The sequence below is a fragment of the Labrus mixtus genome, chromosome 17 (assembly GCF_963584025.1).
Source record: "Labrus mixtus chromosome 17, fLabMix1.1, whole genome shotgun sequence".
NCBI lineage: Eukaryota > Metazoa > Chordata > Actinopteri > Labriformes > Labridae > Labrus > Labrus mixtus.
In genome coordinates, this window is record NC_083628.1 from 6,489,726 (window position 1) to 6,507,836 (window position 18,111).

The 18,111-nt window shown below is 39.6% G+C and overlaps 2 protein-coding genes across 4 annotated transcripts in view; both read right to left on the reverse strand.

Moving 5' to 3' along the window:
* Window positions 1-860: 860 nt before the first annotated feature.
* Window positions 861-8,561, reverse strand: sdad1 (SDA1 domain containing 1). Its single transcript, XM_061061464.1, has 22 exons — window positions 8,351-8,561; window positions 7,953-8,057; window positions 7,721-7,819; window positions 7,298-7,408; window positions 6,064-6,135; window positions 5,862-5,962; window positions 5,706-5,763; window positions 5,535-5,613; window positions 4,859-4,956; window positions 4,680-4,749; window positions 4,457-4,560; window positions 4,219-4,276; window positions 4,074-4,132; window positions 3,909-3,985; window positions 3,670-3,767; window positions 3,478-3,554; window positions 2,622-2,754; window positions 2,415-2,506; window positions 1,886-2,076; window positions 1,704-1,788; window positions 1,169-1,330; window positions 861-1,060 (listed from the first exon to the last, which is right to left on the reverse strand). The coding sequence occupies exons 1-22, from the start codon at window positions 8,438-8,440 to the stop codon at window positions 1,013-1,015; spliced, it is 2,067 nt and encodes a 688-aa protein (XP_060917447.1). The 5' UTR covers window positions 8,441-8,561; the 3' UTR covers window positions 861-1,012.
* Window positions 8,562-10,027: 1,466 nt separating this feature from the next.
* Window positions 10,028-18,111, reverse strand: part of ptpn13 (protein tyrosine phosphatase non-receptor type 13) — a 49,204-nt gene continuing 41,120 nt past the window's right edge. For all 3 annotated transcript variants that reach the window (XM_061060982.1, XM_061060981.1, XM_061060980.1), the window contains 21 exons: window positions 17,020-17,234; window positions 16,829-16,927; window positions 16,352-16,734; window positions 15,953-16,112; window positions 15,666-15,821; window positions 15,033-15,204; window positions 14,736-14,946; window positions 14,490-14,575; window positions 14,336-14,397; window positions 14,062-14,217; window positions 13,178-13,343; window positions 12,964-13,053; window positions 12,755-12,852; window positions 12,606-12,661; window positions 12,414-12,511; window positions 11,865-12,013; window positions 11,686-11,776; window positions 11,234-11,571; window positions 10,933-11,148; window positions 10,762-10,824; window positions 10,028-10,652 (listed from right to left, as the gene is read on the reverse strand). In XM_061060982.1, coding sequence (XP_060916965.1) covers window positions 10,575-10,652; window positions 10,762-10,824; window positions 10,933-11,148; window positions 11,234-11,571; window positions 11,686-11,776; window positions 11,865-12,013; window positions 12,414-12,511; window positions 12,606-12,661; window positions 12,755-12,852; window positions 12,964-13,053; window positions 13,178-13,343; window positions 14,062-14,217; window positions 14,336-14,397; window positions 14,490-14,575; window positions 14,736-14,946; window positions 15,033-15,204; window positions 15,666-15,821; window positions 15,953-16,112; window positions 16,352-16,734; window positions 16,829-16,927; window positions 17,020-17,234 — 3,143 coding nt within the window. In that variant the 3' untranslated portion in view covers window positions 10,028-10,574. The remainder of the gene's footprint in view (window positions 10,653-10,761; window positions 10,825-10,932; window positions 11,149-11,233; window positions 11,572-11,685; window positions 11,777-11,864; window positions 12,014-12,413; window positions 12,512-12,605; window positions 12,662-12,754; window positions 12,853-12,963; window positions 13,054-13,177; window positions 13,344-14,061; window positions 14,218-14,335; window positions 14,398-14,489; window positions 14,576-14,735; window positions 14,947-15,032; window positions 15,205-15,665; window positions 15,822-15,952; window positions 16,113-16,351; window positions 16,735-16,828; window positions 16,928-17,019; window positions 17,235-18,111) is intronic.

Genomic DNA, 18,111 nt, shown 5'->3' on the forward strand with positions numbered 1-18,111 from the left:
ACTTTATCCTACTACGTCTTCTGACTCTGTCCATAGGTAAGTAACACTGACATGGTCAAAGTATGGCACTAAAGTAGAGGGTAAAGTTCAAAATAAAGAAATGCTAGACTGCAATTATGATTGTTATACAACTATATTGGCCAATTAAGTCTTTGAAAATTATACATTAACACCATATAGTCCTCACTGATTGTTTTTATTGTACACTGTTGAAGTGACTGCAATATGGAGGACGAGATCTTACAGAAGTATAAATAAATGTAGAAATTAGTAAATGTGGAAATAAATAAATGTATAAATAAATAAATATGGAAATAAATAAATGTAGAAATTAGTAAATGTGGAAATAAATAAATGTATACATAAATAAATAAATATGGAAATAAATAAATGTAGAAATAAATAAATGTAGAAATTCGTAAATGTGGAAATAAATAAATGTATAAATAAATATGGAAATAAATAAATGTAGAAATTCGTAAATGTGGAAATAAATAAATGTATAAATAAATATGGAAATAAATAAATGTAGAAATTAGTAAATGTGGAAATAAATGTAGAAATAAATAAATATGGAAATAAATAAATGTAGAAATGAATAAATGTGGAAATAAATACATGTAGAAATAAATAAATGTGGAAATAAATAAATGTATAAATACATTTAAGTCATTTAATTATTTATGTCCCATTTATTTACCAGTTTTTATTTATTTATTCACGCATTTAATTATTTATTTATTATTTTATTTATTTATTCCAGTATTTATTTATACATTTATTTATACTTCTGTCAGATCTTGTCCTCCATAACTGCAAACCAAGGTGGAGTAAAAGAAAACACACAAAACATCACACCATAACCAAAGATTGTTTATTTCAAGACACTGAAAATGTATGCAATTAATTATCCAAATAACATATATGAATACATAAAACTAACCATGTTTTATAGGATGCTTGAAGGATGTACAATATTATTAGGCATATTAAACAATCAGGTCCATGTGTCCTACTTGTACTGCTTCTTCCTTTTCAGAAGTGCATCCCGAAGAGCCACCTGGATAGGAAACACAACATTTTCAGCTGAGTGTAAGGTCTTTCAATTCAATAAAGCCTTTTTATATCCAAAGTCAAATACAGACATGAACTGACGTGTTACACGTACCTGTTTTTCTCTGAAGGAGCGTTTGCCCTTTGTTCTGACATTCTGACTGTGTCTCATCATCATGAAGTTCTTTGTCTTCCTCTTCTCCCTGTTGCTGGTGCTGGCGTGTGGGTTCAGCTTGGTATGCTTTTTCACAAAGTCCTTACGGTCTGTGCGTCCAGCCTTGAATAAAGAACGCAATATTAGAGCTCATAAGTTGACGCAAAATTGATCAATTTTATTACCCAAAGTGCTCGATTAGAGCTCTAGTTTCTTCTCATATCTACATTTTGTTGTGGTGTTTCGCAGTCATCAAAGATAGATTTGGCTGTTCATCAGACAAAACTAGAAATTTGAATACGTCTTCTACGATGTGATTTATGTCGGCAGGGTGATAAGTAATTCAGCTGCAGCCCTTTATATCATTAGTTTGTGTTGAAGTATACAAACTGTCAAATGCTTTTCCAGTGTGAGCAGTGTCAAGCTACTTTCATTTCTCTTTACTAGTAACTCTAAGGTGAGTTCAAATCGTCCTTAAGTTGGTGTAAGGTTTTACCATTGCTGTTGCTAGCCGGGTTTCCTTGTCTGCTTTTGGTTTCTTATGCAGCTTCTCGATATTCCTCAAGGTCAGCAGCTCTCCTCTAAGATTTGAAGGAGCAAAAAAAATCTCAGTATGATCATCTTTCTCTGTCAGTAAATGAATGCTATAAAAAGGTTGAAGTCAAGCAGCTTTCTAACCTGTTGTCACCCTCGTCATCACTGTCCACAACCTTCCTCTTCTGGCCCTTGCCTGGTGCAGCGTTGACCTCCTTGGACAGCTGAGCCAGGCGGATCTTCTTGAAGTCGTCTTGAGTGAGGAGCCTGCTGCCGCTGACCGCCGCTGCTTTGGCTTTTCTCTCCTCCACGGGCATACTCTGAAGCTTCTCAGCCTGACACGAACACAGGATTATCTTTCATTAAAACGACACATTCATAACTATCGGAATTTAGAGCTCTTGTGAAAGACTTCGATTCTGGCGCCCCCCTGTGGACAAAGCAGTACCTCCCATCTCCTTGCATTGTGTAAGTAGTGTTTTAACATGAAGAACCTCATCCTGGTTTCTTTTATCAACCAAATGTTTCCCAAAATTTGAATATTTACACGGAAAAAAGGCTGCTGTCAGCATGCCGTAACTCACTTCATCTGACACCTACCCTGCCTCAGCGGTTACAGGCATTCCTCACAGGAGCTTTAATTTGAGTCATGCAACTTTTTTTTCCCCCTCACCATTTCTGTTGTATCTTCATCAGACGAGTGGTGAACGTCCACCCACTCCCCATATTCATCATCTTCATTGACACTGGCACTCTCCCAGCCGTCTGTTGTACAATATGAGGGATATGCATTTTAGCCTTTTTGTTGATAAATCAATCATCTCTATCGTATTCTTTTACACATCAATTCTGCCACTGGGATTTTTTTTATGCCACTCACCGTCCTCCTCCTCCTCTCCGTCTTTCTTCCCCTCCTCCACCTCCAGGACTTCAGCCCCAGGGATGTAGTCTTTAGCCTCCAGCTCTCCGTAGTCTTTGATCTTGGCCTCTCCTGACGCCTCAGTCGGTCTCCCCTGGAGAACAGGTAGCAGAGTTAATAAATACTTACTCTGTAATGTGCATAGTAATTCAATTCTTGTCTACAATTATTTTTCTGTTTCTATTATAACAAGCCTCTCAATTTCACATGTACCTCTTACAACATATGTGTGTGGATTTTGGCGCCCCCTCTGGACAATAGGGCTCAATTAATCTCAAAATCGACCTTGTTTTGTTCATGTGTAAGTTGTGTTTTTGACAAAAACTCTCATCCTTCTTTATTTTTAATGTCTGAAGTGCAACTCATAATGAGCCTCTGATGTGGTAAATTAAAAAAAGGCTGTTTACGCAGCGTGCTGGTGATCGCTTTGTCCTACACCTACCCTGCTGCAGGCGTGAGAGGCATATGAAAAGGGCGGAATATAAATGATCAATCTTCTGTCTAATGGTCTTGCAGGATTTTGTAGGTCATAAAGAAGGCATCAGTATTAGTTTCAGTCTGTTTCATGACCAGCTAAAAACTCCTCACAGGAGCTTTAAACTAGAAAATAATATATTACACTCCCTTTTTAAAATCAAACCAGCATTAACAAATGGATTGTTTTCAATCATATACGAGTCCTTTATGTCATTTTGTTTCTTTCACAAAGTTTACTGTAAAAAAAATAAATATTTTTCCCCCTCAAAATATATATTTTTATTTTTGTTTGTAAAAAGTTTTATTCCAGTAATCAAACAGGAGTTCACAGTTGGCTCACCCTGTCCCTCTTGTGCAGCATCTGTGGATTCAGACTCCTGAACAGCTGGATCAGTCCTCTGGCTGACATCATCACATCTGATGTAGAGAGAAAGAAGTTCTTTGTGTAAACATACATACATACATACATATCTAACACACACACACACTAATTTCAGCGGTGTATTTATTAATAAAATAAAAAGTTTCTCACTCTTGTCTTTGTGCAACTTGTACTGGGCCAGGTCCTGCAGCAGGTCTTCATTGATGGCGAGTGGACAGCGGGCCGTCAATTCCTTGATGGCATTGATACTAGAGAACATTGAGAGAAGATTATTAATCAACTTAGCTCTGGAGTTTTTAAACATCTGTATAGATTTGTAGTTTTGGTTACATTTCCAGATGTTTTAACTAAAGATAAGTGAACCCAGATCTGCTGCTGCTGCTGCTTACCCCACAGTCATGACTTCCCCTGAGTTTCTGTCCGTTACAAAGTTGTTGGCGATGGTCATGATAACAGGTTCGATTACCTGAACAAGCAGGAATGTGCACAAAGTGTTACGCTAGAATCTCCGTGTTGTGTTTAACTGACAGATAAATGTTCTGATGTTAATGTACCTCTGGTGGAACGAGTTGGTGTGAAGCCTGGGCAGCACAGAGGAGAATCTTTGTCACCTCTGAAAAGACAAAAGTTTGATTAAAATACCTCATAAACAATAGATTAAAAATATATTATTCACTTAATTGTGAGATTGTTTTTTACCTCTTTGATGCGGCTGAAGAAACCTCTGGATGAATGGGTAAAAATTGAAGAGGAAGAGCTAAAAAAAACAAAAAAAAACACAGAAGTTTAATCACAATTCATGAATATTTAAATATAAATATTAAATTCATGGTTTAAAAGCACTATTCCCATAACCTACCCACAGTCATATCTGATTGAGTTTAGCCACCATGCAAAGCAGATGTACAGCCTGAATGATAAAAGCAGTGTCACTGACCTCATGGATTCCAACCAGCCGGGATATGAGCTCCATCGTCATGATCTTCACCTCAAAGCGTTCTTTAGACTCTTCCAACTGCTTCAGGAGTTTCTCAGAGAAATCTGAACACGATAAAAGGGACACGATCAGTCACATCTACAGGAACTGGAACTCAAACTACCTAAGACAAACTATCTGTGCTGCAGCTGTTTTTTTTGTGTTTGGGAGAAGACAAACCTACCTTGAGGATCATGAATCAGGTGAATAGCAGAGAAATTGAAAACTTCCACTTTTCTCTTCTTCTTGTGTTTCTGCACAAAGATAAGAACACATTATGTTTTTAATTTTTGAACACAGATTTAATTATAGTAGTTACCCCCCCCCCCCCCCCCCCCTTGCTGTATTTTTTAACTTTGATACCTTGAGGACTTTCATCGCCTTTTCCATCTTCTTCTTGCTTTTGGAGGTTTTCTTGCCAGTGGAGTATCTCACCTTCAGGTCTCGGACTGATGGTCCCTCTGCCTGAAAGATTAGAGAGCTCATAAATTATTAAGGTTGTCAAAACTTTGATAATTTCAGACACCATGTGATTTTAAATAAAAAAAATACAGAAACGTTGTGAATACATTTGTGCATATAAGATAATGTTGGGTAGTTTTCCTGCATTATTTTGGTCATTTAAAAAGAAGAAACGATTTAATAAATGGTTCCTCAGATTTCTATTGCTGTTGCCATGGTAACAAAAGAGGTATCAATATATCTTTTGATTCTTGCCAGAATCCTAATCGTTAATGTAATATAATGGTATCATGAAAAAACATATATCCTAAACATGCACTCCATGTACAGAGGCTGTAGTCCTGGTAGCGGACGACCCGGGTTCAAATCCAACCTGCGGCTCCTTTCCCGCATGTCATTCCCCACTCTCTATGTCCCCAATTTCCAACTCTATCCACTGTCCTATCTCTACAATAAAAGGCATAAAAAAATCCCAGAAGTAAATCTAAAAGAAATGACATGCATTAAATGAGATATTTATTTCCCTACTATCAAGCTGACAAATGTTTATTTCCTTGAACGTCTTTGTCTCTTGTACTTGCCTCTGAATCGGAGTCACTGTCATTTTTCTCATCCTCATCTTTGCCCAGGAAAAATTTAAGACCGGCAACAAGGATCTAACAAAGAGAGAGGTAGGTGAGCATGAACAGAGATAACAGTTACCTGATATAATCGAAGAAAGCATCACATTTAATGTAAAAAGACTTACCTTGGTCACCTTGGAGAAACACGCTGTGGTAATGACATTCACTGTTTTGGCATCATTCCTGAAGCACAGACAAAAAGTATATACAGTTAAAAAAAAAATCCTGTAAGACAAGAGCCTTTTTTTATTCTCAAATCTGGTAAACAAATAACAGCCCACCATATGTTCCTTTTGTATAGCTCCCCCATAACATCTAAGGAGATCTTTGCAGCTATGGGGTTACTGTCTCTCAGCATGGTGTACATGAAGTTCTGTAATGTCTGAAACACACAGAAATAAATAAAACAGAGACGCTGAGTGACGATTGTTTGACGCTGCTCTCTCTCACGGTGTTGTATGAAGTCAAACATGAAGCACTTACTGTATTCACTTTGTTGTTTTTGTGTTTGGCATTGATGTTTTTGATGTCTGCGACGATGTGTGTGTACAGCGTCTGAGGACAAAAGAAAAACTGAAGTTTACTCCAACACAAGAACAGAAGTGCAAAGCATGAAAGAGTCAGCGGGTGAAGAGAATAATCTGAACCTGGAAACACACACACAGCAGCAGACGAGCAGGTCGGTTAGTCGAATTTTAAACACAAATTCACCTTCACACTGAAATACTTCTAATTGGTTCATTTACACTAAAATCTGAAATGATTTAGTATGACATCATATGTAGACCATAATGAAAATATCAATGTAAAGTTCTGACGCTGTTGATATATTGCAAGTTGATTATCGATGACACATCAAGATATCTAAATAACAGCACAACATAAAATGCCCCTAAAAAGCTAAAAATCAGGAGTTATGTATTCACTGCAATGTGGTGTCAGTTTCACCTCTCATCATTCTACGTCCTTCAACGTTTTATCTCCCCTGACCGACATTATCGTTCTGACTTCTAATTCTTATTCTTTTATCCCGCTCTCGTTTTCTTCTTTGGCCAGTTCACATCGGTTCACGTCAGGGCTGTGCTCAAAGAAATCGATACGGCAATATATCGTCATGTGCTCCTTCGAGATATTACAGAATCGATACGGCTGCAAAGCTGTGATTACAGTTTGGAAAATAAATTGACCTATGGTGCAGTTCGCAATAACGCCATAGCCATAGCTCTGGGATTAAAATATTTAATGTATTTTAGGATCTCTGAGGACCTGAACTAAAGTGTTTTTAAGTCGTAGGATCCTTAATGTCTCAACAATAAAGAACAGCTGTTGTAGTTTATTCTGTGTAGGACATGGTCATTATCCAGAATCAGAGTAAATCACGACATGTGTCGCATCGTGGGGTTGTGGGAAATACCCAGCCCTAGTCCATGTTACCCTCATCTATGTCATAAGCGCCACCGCGAGGAGTCATAAAGTGGTGACTATAAGTCAAAGGGGAAGGGAAATCTGTTTTGAGTGCTGTGTTTTTTTTAATCAAAATGTCAACATTTGGAACAATTAATACAATATCTGTATCACATGATTCAGGAAGTTAATATAGTCCCACTTCAACTTGACATTCTGGTCTTCATATATCTAGTGTTTACTGTCAAACCACTAAACATGGAGATAAGGTCGAGGTAGAGGGAGTTTTCTTTCCTTGTAGATTTCACGTTACCTTTCTGAGAAGCTTGTCGTGACATCGCAGCAGCTCAAAGAAGAGCTCCAAGAGGCCAGAGGGGTCGATCAGATCTTTATTCCTCAAAAGAATCAACGATTTGCAGAAGGTCTGACAAAGACAGTTAAAGAAATATATATATAAAACGGCACGCACATCCGAATCGTTAAGTGCTGGGCAAGAACTATACAAAGGCCTTAGGAAGACTGAGTCCACACAACCAGAAGCTGCTGTAATCCACATTAAATGAAATGTATCAACATCCTCCATCAGACATGAACACGTGTTGTTGAACAAGCTTCTGGTGTGTGCGGTCTAAGTGATCCTTCGTCCTGACAAAGACAGTAACATATTCCAATGCAAAGAGACGTGCAAATTGCATGAATGTCAACAAACACAATCCACTACGACAGATCTTCTCACCATTCTGAGGTCGTGCTCCAGGACCGTGTGGTGACTCATCAGCAACTCGGACAGCTCTTGCGGAAAGGTGGACAGGTGCTGCAGGTAACAGTGAGCAACCTGAGGGACGAGACGAGACCGACTTTAATTTCACAAATATAAAAAAAGAAGGTAGGAAGTTACTGTACATTTACTAAGCAGGAATATAAAAAGCTGAATTGCTGATAGAAGCTTAAACGGGACAGAAAAGTACCTGAGCAAGAAACATTACAAGGTCTGCCAGCTCCTTGTTGGGCTTGTCAGGCTGCAGTTTAAAGATCTGCACATTGGACTGGTAGTGTCTGTACTGCTGCAGAAACTGTGGAACAAACCATCATTACAGATTTACAGCTGCACCATGTTGACATTCACAAAAAAATAACATTTGTTGCTTTCCACATGAATTTAGAGACACACATTTCCCCCTCTGATTGTACACAACAGCTCCATGTTTACTTCACTGATCTAAGTCTAAAGTATGTTTGATTGTTTTCTTTTCTTCAGTACAATGACAACAAGTTAAACTGGAGATACATTAATCGTAAATATAAACATTCTTGATATTTCTAAATCTGTGTCTTCTTGCTAAAAACTTCTGCTAACAACACTTACCTCATCTACGTAGGACTGTGGATCTCGTTTTATGAGATTCTGCAGTTGCGGCAGATTGTTTGGCAGTTTGTTGTTGTGCCTCCCGGACATGGTAAAATCTTATTTTTTTATATATATATAAGTTTAAATGTATATATGAATAAGGAGAAAACGCACACTTTACAAAGCAAGCGTGGCAAATGTGTAGGCTGCCATTAAGCTTGCGATGAAAAGTGCCCGACGTCACATCCGGCCAATTTCACCGTCACATCCGCTCGGTTTAAAGGGGAAAAGTCTTGTTTTTGTTTTTGTTTAGTGTCTATTTTTCCCGTTCCCTCACAAAATTGTGCTTCCTTAACAATACTTTTGCGTTCCGAATTTATTTTACTTTTATATTATATTATTTGTTCGGAAAACCCAGTCATATATATTCAGGCTGCTATATAAAGTTGTCGATGTCTAAAAACACAAAACTACTTTTTTTCTCTGGTTTGACCATAGACTGTAAATTTAGCAGAACAAACCAAACGCATTATCTGGTTAAGAAAATCTGAAACTATTTCGAATTTCATTATGAATTTATCTTTTTTGTTGAAATAAGCTGGATTTTAAACGTCATTATTCCTATTGCTAACTAACTTTAATAATTAGTGCCTGATAAGAAAAAGAGCTTTCAAACACATTATGCAAGCATTTTATTTTCTGTAGCAGGTGTATATGTGTGGTGAAAGACTTAAAAACACATCGTGAATTTCAGAATGATGAGTTATTTGTTACTGAATTATGGCACCACATGGTGGTGATACAGGTGTTATACAACCTTACCTGCTTCTATCTGCAGTAGTCATTCTGTTCCTTGAAATTGTTTTGGTTGATTGCATTAATTTATGTTTTAACAGTAACTACCTAAGTATTCCAATGCAATTATCAGGTAAAAAGGCTCCAGTTAACAATCTTTGCAGTGATGGTACCTGGGTATTGTTGATGCTATTTTCTGGTCAATTTTGATGACAAGCTTGCCAAATAAACATCAAAATAAAGTTTATCATCTACAACTATTGCTCCAAAAATACACGTCTCCAACAGATTTAGCTGATGTAACATTGTAAGCATCACTGTTGAGGTATACAACACTAATGGGTATTTATTATTATCGTCCACCTTTAGGCAGGTGAACAAATTGTGCTTCTCCCACTCTTAGTCCCTATATACTCCTTGACCCTATAACTTAGCCCTTTCCGTTTAGCATGTTCACATCTAGAGGTAGGGTGTCCTGACTCTTGTTGGATTGGAGGGGTAGGTGGCAGTGTTACAGAGATTCTTCAGTTGCACACTCCAAGCCGAGTGTTTAAGATTCCTCCAAGAATGCCAATCCACGTCGTCTTCGTTTGTGTGTTCTGATTTACAGCGTCATTAGATCCCTTGAAAAGCCCTTTATAAATTAAAGCTATTATTATTAGTACTGTGTAGTCATCGCATCTGTTTGTATAGATACAGTTGACGACTACTGATGAAGTATCAAGTCCTTGAAGGGTTGTCCCATTTCATGTTCACGTTTTGAAGGTGGTTTTTACCTTTTAAGCAGCATTATTCAAAGAGTACGATAAGATGATTTTCAGATGTACTTCAAGAGAAATATTCTTAAACAAGACCAGGACAATCACAGACTCTCTAAGAAAAAGTAATCTTTCCAATACATCACATTAAAATGTATCCAGTTTAATCTTCAGGAGATGAATATGTACACTTTTAATTTCATCATTTACCTCAGGCAGTAAGGAATTACTGTATAATAGATTTACAAAGCAAATACTGACATAGTATTCTGTCAAGGCATGTTCCAGCATCAAAATAGGATTCAAAATACACAAATTTGTTCCACATAAAATATGAAGTCATTGATCATTTTCATCATTATTTTAAAATATCCAAGAATCTGTGGGGGGGGGGAGGGGGTGAAACACATTTGTATTCTCTTGTGGGTGAGGATAAGAAATACAATCTTGGTTCTCATAAATGCATTGAAAGGGAGTAGCAGCCAAAGAGAGAGAGAACTCAAAAAGCAAACGTAAAAATATAGACTTCTTTAAAAGGATTTACTTTCGAGGAGTTGAATATTTTAAGGCATTTTAAAAACATGGTAGTGTGATTTGGCGATGTCTGCCCCCCGTCAACTCCTCCATTATTGTTTTGCACTTGTGAAACAGTCACCCGGCGTCTATATGACAACGACATGTGCTTTCTGCTATCCTGAGACGTTTTCTTCGGCTTGAAGGCATCTGAGGACGTAGAGGACCACTTGATAGCAGAAAATATATTGGTCCTGTAAAGAAAGGGGTGAAAATGAGTTAGAAAGTGTAAAGGTGGAGAATCAAAATAATCCATGTTTGCTAGTATTATTTCATAGCTCTTTTTAAGTCTTTAACACCCACCTCTGTTTGGACCATTCCCTGTCTCTGAAGTCTCATATTCCGTACGACATCTGAAATATCAAACTACAAAAAAAAAAAACATTCATTAGATTGAGATCATACAGAATAAAAAGAATAATCTCCCGTAAACGATGAATATGATAATCAAGGAAATGAGAGTCGGCTACTTACATCAGCATCTTTACTGATGAGACCCAGAACCACGTCTATACAGATGAGGGTCCCTGACCGACCGATGCCCGCACTGCAGTGTGTGATGATGGGCCCCGATCGATGCACGTGCCTCATGTAAGAAATAAATGTGAGCAGCTGCTCCGGTTGTGAAGGTGTCCCGTGGTCCGGCCATCCCGTGTAGTTAAGATGAGTCACACACTGGATTTCATTGGTCTGTGGAGGGAGAAACTCGTATTCAAAGTGTCCAGTAATGGTGTTTATAATTCAAATGACGGCCGAAGCGACTCCATCAACTCACCTGGACATCTTTGACCTCGATAAGCCGAATGACAAAGTTGTCGAGATATTGGTCTTTGATCAGCGTGATCTGCAGCCGGTCGTCCACCATCTCCGCCGTCCTCGGTGTGTCCGGCCAATACCGCTGACACTTCACTTTCCCCCCCTCTACCTCCTGCGTCATCATGGCGATCACATTCGACTTCTGCTCCCAGATCATTTGCCAAAAGTCCCCCAGAGTGGTGGGCAAGGGACCCTGACAGGCGATGTACATGTAGCTTTCATCCTTCACAGGCATCTTGATGAAGTTAGCGTTGATGTAGCCCCCGTCTTTGCCCAGCACGACTCGAGTTGTGTCGACTAGGAACAGATATGCACACAAGAGTCACATTTCAAATGAGGTCCAGTTTTAGATTGAATGACATTTCTGAAAAGCCTAAAAGTATGGAACAACACATGTGGGACTTCTCTTACAGGGGACGATATTCTTGTAGCGATTCTTCTTCTTGTTCTCCTTCGTCTGACCAATCAAACAGTCGTCCAGAGGCTGCAGGTTCTGCAGATTCTGCCATAGAGAAGACCACCACGTGTTCATATAGAAATAAATGATAGACATTCATTCAATAGCACAGAAACACAAAGCAGGTTCTAACCTCAAACTCCTGCAGTGGGACTTTTTGCTCCAGGAGCCCCCTCATCATGCGGACCACGGTGTTCAGCTTGGGTCCTGTGAACTGACCATCAGGGACCACTTTGACGAGGGGCAAAGAGGTCAACTCGTCCTCTGTGATGATTGGTCCGTCTGAAGGAGAAGATCAGGAAAGAACAATATTTTTTAATAGATTGTGTTTTGGGCATATTTACTTTTATTGACAGGACAGCTGAAGAGAGACAGGAGATGTAGGGAGGAGGGGGTGGGGTAGACATAAGGGACGGACACTATACGTCCTGACTTGTGAGATAGCGTTATTGAAATTAGATATTGGTATTTTAAATTAAGAAAGATATGGCCCTCTTCACAGACTTTGTATTCAATTAAACTCAACACGTTACTATTTCATGACTCCTGATGGTGGAACTAATGACTTGAGTGAGGGTCGTTTAAATGAATTTAATTGGTCAAAGAAGAAGTTGATGAGAGAGGGATAAAAGAAGAATGCTTTAACTTTGGCTTCAAATGACTCAAAGACGGCCGCTCTTACCATCTCTTGATTTAGAGTTCATGGTTTCAATAGGCAGTTCATCGCTCCCCCATGTGATTTCATCTTCATCAGGCTGCCCAGCACTCATTTGCAGATAGCTGAAGATTAAAAAAAAATGTAACAGTGAGATGTGAGGAAGGTAGACATTATATACTTGAGTCATAATTTAGAGATCCAATAAGCAAATCTTACTTTTCGCTCCTTGGATCGTCAACACTCTCCTCTGGCCATTCCACTTTCCTGGAACTCTATTTAAAAAAAAAAAAAAAAGAACATTTAAATTAACATGAAGGCAGAATATATATCAGTGTTTCAAAATGCCAGGTGGAGTCGATGTTTACCTCAGGGGAGTCTTCAGGTAAAGAAGAGCCATCACAGTCTGTGTCCTCTGAAAGCTCTGCGCTGTCCCTCTTCTCTTCTAGTAGATCATCTTCATAGTCTGTAAAACACAGAGGAGTATGTATGTTAGCTTACACATTCATTATTTGATAAGGAACGACATCAAGACGTTTCAAGTTGTTCTGAGATTTTCTGTGGGCTGTATTGTTACCTATAGGTGGTATTTGAGGGAAGCTGCCAGACTTCAGCTCACTCTTTGGAGCTAACAGCTTAGTCTTCACTCCACTGTCCTCACTCAGATCTGAAATAAAAGGATATGAGGTTAAATGATTAAAAGACTATTACATAAAGAATTGAATTGAATCTTCACTAATGGTAAAAAGCAATAGTAGGTGTTTCATCATGTTTTGGTTCCCTGCTTGTACCTGTGTTTCCGTTACACTTGTCAGAGTTGATCGGCAGGTAGTCCAGGTAAGTGTTTGGGTTCTGGTCAGGCGGTCTGGACACCACAATGTGAACCAGGTCTTTAGCTTTACGGATGGTGGTAACGGCTTTGGTGTGGGACACACCTGTCATCAGATCTTCATTCACCTGCAAGATAAAAAACACAAACAGCTCCTTCATCAGTCTGTACTGGTTTAAACTACAGACATATATAGAGCAAGTATGAATCCAGTGTTTTTATTTAAAAATAAATAAACATAGGACTAAAAGGTTCTTCTGTATATATGTTGAGGATTATGTTCATCTCCAGCAAAAAGCCGTCACAAGAAATCGGCTGAGACACCAAAGATGAGGACTGCTATACAACAAAATGTATCGCAGTATTAGTACTGTTAGGGCCAGATTTACTGAAGGTTTGCATGTCTTAAAACGTGTGCAAACTTGATATCACCAGCAAAAAAAAGTGCTGATCTACTAACGGCGCGCAGTGAGGATTGCGTCTTTCAAACTTTTGGAGTGAACACGCAATTTAGTACTCTTTAATTGGGACCTTAGTAAATCTGGCCCTTATTGTACTGTTATTATCATGTCTCTGTTTCTTTTCCACCATTCAATTCAATTTCGCTTTTCTTTCTTTCTTTTTTTCCTTAAAATGTTGCTTTTAATGACTTACTGGGAGTGTTGTTCTCACACTGTTCATTTGTAAAAGATATCATGTTTGGCAATATTTGTTATTTTATGTGTTAAAGGTGGAGACATTGGTATGCAGTGAAATCCATTTGGTGGAAATAACAGACATTGAACGATATACATTAAAAATTAGTTTATATAATCTAACATTTTGAGCATTTCAAACATCGTTCACCTTCAGTAGCCTGTCTCCCACTTGCAGTTTGCCTGAAGACTCTGCTATCCCTCCCGGTGTGATTGACTTCACAAATATCCCCCGCTCTCCTCCAATCACAGAGAAACCCAGACCTCCTGCGTGCGGCTTCTCCAGATCCAGCGTAATGATGTCCTCCTGAATATTCAGCAGACAAAACAAAACTTGTAATCCCCTTTTATGTTTGATAAGGACAAAGCTATTATGAAGGCAAAGACGATCAAGTGCAGAATAAAGTCATGAAAAGAAAAAGTACCTCCAAAGGACAAAGGGCCGCGATACCCTCTGTATCTCTTGGATCTTCTCCTATAAGAAACCCTTCAGGAGAAATGGAAATATTGTAATTAGATGTAAAATAACTGAGCCTATCAAAATGTGCACAGGGGACTTCTTTAAGTCCTGAAACATACCATTAATACTGGAGGAAACATTGGGACTGATGTTGTTGTTAAGAAAAGAGACACTTTTCTGCTCAGGAGACACAGGCTTCCCATCCCTTTGAGCAGAAGAATGAAAAGAAAAATGAAGAATAAAGATGTTTAAATTATTCCACATACAGTGTCTGGAGCTAAAAATAACCATTTCAATGACGTCTTGATCAAATAATAAAAAGGATTCAGCGTTCTAATGCTTGCTGAAAGTCTTTTTAAAACTACCTGGTGGCCTTGAGAGTGAGGTCATGGAGGGAGAGCTCCAACAGTCTGGTGCTCTCGCTGAGAGTCAGGTCCTGGGTGGGAGCACCGTTAATGTAGTGGATCAGATCAAGTGGTCTCAGGCTCCCCTCCTCAGAGGCCAATGAACCTGGCACCATGTCTTTCACATACAAGACGCCGTAAACGCTGTCACTGCCTCCATCCAGCACCAAGCCTGGTGAAACAACAAAGAACAGTACTTTTAGTCAATCGCAGACATGCCTTTGGGTTTTCATCTCGTCAAGTAGGGCTGTGTCTTACCCAGTGGTTCATCGCTGCCTTTAAAGCAAATGTCGGGCAGCAGGTGGGCTTCTATGGGGGGCTTAGGGGTCTCCAGGACCCTCCCCACCACCAAGTCAACCACACGAGGGGCTGCACGCACAAGATTGACCACCTCAGTGTGGCCCATATTGCTCACATCTGTGTTATTTACCTGGAGATGAGAAGAAAAAAGGCTCATGCATCATACTGGTGTAAACTGTGTGCTAAATATAAAAGTAGAGTAAGCAGGCCATTATCTTGATTGAGCATAAATACAGGAAACGTGGAAAAAGCAGGTCAGGCTCTGTTCAAAGTAGAAAAATAACCTGCCAAACAGCACCTCTTACACCAGTTTGTTTAATCCAAAACAATTCACACTGGACTGAGTCATAATCCCTGGCGGTTGGGTTCCTCTGATTTGGGTTAATTTTGTTGGTTTGGTTCTTTTTTGTCATTTTGCTTCTTCAGTTGCTTGGATAATTTTGTGTTGTTTGAATTCTCATGTTTTGTTCTTATGCAAGCACTTTTTAAACCCTTGACTTTAAGGGAGCTATTTATATAGAGTTATTATTATTGTTAACATAGGCTGAAACAGGCTGTGATCAGAATTAGGAATCAGGGATAAACTTGTACCATTATCATTCGGTCGCCGGGCCGGAGCCTTCCATCTCCTTTGGCTGGATCTTGGACGATGTCGTGGATGTAGCACCCATGATCATTTCCTTTAGTGAGGGTGAAGCCCAGGCTGCCTTTTTCTGACTTCACCAACGAGACATGTAGTTCTACGTCCTAACAACAGAGACACATCTCAGTTATGGAAATCAACTTCAGCTTAAAATTCACAAACCTCGTTTTGAGTCCTTCTGGGGACATTTTTAGATTACTCTTTATTTGAAGGGATTTCCTTATTTAATCCTTACCGGAACAAATTCCTCCATGTCCTGTCCACTGCCAGACAGTGTTAGGTTTAGGGGTAGAGGCAGTGGAGGGGGCAGGGGATCAGGGCTTGGGGCAGTGGGGGAGGACACCATAGGCTGGGGAGACGATTCTAGATCAGCCATCGAAGGGGATGAAGGGCCCCTGTCCAAACAAAGACAAAATGATATGAGATATCTGACATTAATGGTGTCTTCACACATACACAAAACTCCTAAAAATGTTCCTACATATGTCATATATTTGAGGGACATATGTGAATATGCATCTCAGGATGCATTTAAGAGTCAGACTGTACTGACATTTTCTAGAAATTCCATGAGAACATGTGCAAAAACAGCTTTAAGACTAAGATTATTATTATTATTTCATCCATCAGGTACCTCTTGCTGAGGTCAGATATTGTCATCGACAGGTTCGGGGAATAAAATGCTGAGTGGGCGCTGTCGTCCAGCTGTCCCGTGCTGTCGTAGCGTCCTAATCCCAGGTTGCTGCTGGGGGTGTGGTAGACGCTCCGCTCCCACATTTGCTTCCTCTGTTCCACGTTGCTTGGGCTGAAGGCTTCTTCCACCTCCTCGTCCCCCTCTGTGCTGTCGCTGTAGCTGTTATGTCGGCCGGGGGTTTTGAGCTGCAGCCTCTCCAGGGCCTCCTCCACGGTGCTCTGATTCGTCACAAGCTTTGTATCTGTAGGAGAGGTCGCCCTGTTAGAGCTCAGGCTGGACTCCACCTGAGGCAACGGCTCCTTTCGGGGAGATGGCATGGGTGTCTGGGGAAAAAAAAAAGGTCAATTTACATTTTCTTTAATTACTGGAACTTAAATGTCCACACAGAAGTGACCTAAACACAAAAAAGGGACTCACCAAGGCTGAGGTGTCCATTTCAGGAAGAACACCGTGTTCAGGTCTACAGAGGAGCAAAGTCACCTCCTGTCCTGTTCCTCTCAAGGCCGATATCACCTCCTAAATAAATGGTAATCAATGTAATAAATAAATGATGCAAACAAACATAAACTTGATTGTCATGTTGGTTGAGGGATAAATAGCCCACTTACATGTTGTGAGAGTCCTTTTAAGGGGGTTTGATTGACCCGCAGGATGACGTCGCCAACGTTGATGCGTCCGCTCTCTGCAGCTGGCTGACCAGGAAACAGCTTTTTAACACGCACCATGCTGGAGCCGTGCGGTTCCTCTGTAATGTTCTCCTCCCGGCTGAAACTGAAGCCGAGCCCGGACGTGTTCTTCAGCAGCCGCACGTCAAACACGTTGTCTGCAAATATGAGGAAACGCAGGTAGCGGTGAGCTGGAACGTGCGGTGAGTGAATGTGAGCTGAAATGGTTTGATACTTTGTCTGGGGCAAAGATTTAGGTCTTTGGCACCGAACATGTTTGGTGTTAGAAATCTGACAAATCAAGAGGAATAACATTCTTCGGTAGGTAATCCGGCTTTGAGTCATTACATAACAAGGAAACACAAAGACGAAAATTGACACTAAAAGACAAACTCTGAAGACACCACAGAAATAGACTGCCATAACATACCACATCAACACCAGGCACATTTTTATTAATAATGTAATCCAGGGTTAAACGTGGATATTGCTTGTAAAATAGATTAGAGTAACTCTGAGTACAGCAGGAAAGCTCCATCCAAACCAGCTACCGAGCTCTTAATAGGTAACAGCTTGCAGCTAATGGGTTGTACACACATCCTCATTTCCTTTCCAATGAGATTACATACAGTGTGTTATGTCATTATAGAGAACAGTGTCTCAGTGATCACCTAAATGACCTGAGTTGTTTTCTTGCTTACTTTCATTACCAGGCTTGTGGACTCACATGAATTTAACAAAATAAAACTGGTGCAAAATGCTACTGACAAGACAAATCAACACATTCAAGTGTCACCACATCCTGATGCCTTCACATGAGCTACTAAAGGGAAAATTGACAATAAAAGACAAGATTGAATATTTCTATTAAGTACTTGTCATGCTTGAAACTGAATTGGGTTAAAGGTTTGGCTGTTAAGAGAGAGCAGGATGAGATTTATTTTGTTTAAAAACTTTAAAAACCTCTATGTTGTGCAGGACAAAATCTGCACAATTAGAGGGACAGCTTTGTCCACAGGGGGCGCCAAAATCAAC

Coding starts and splice junctions, on each gene's coding strand:
- sdad1 (XM_061061464.1), bottom strand. CDS start 8,440: ATGTCCGGGAGGCACAACAACAAACTGCCAAACAATCTGCCGCAACTG. Junction 3,768..3,908: donor GGGGAAGTCATGACTGTGGG/GTAAGCAGCAGC, acceptor AATGTTCTCTAG/TATCAATGCCATCAAGGAAT. Junction 2,755..3,477: donor TGCTGCACAAGAGGGACAGG/GTGAGCCAACTG, acceptor CCTGTTCTCCAG/GGGAGACCGACTGAGGCGTC.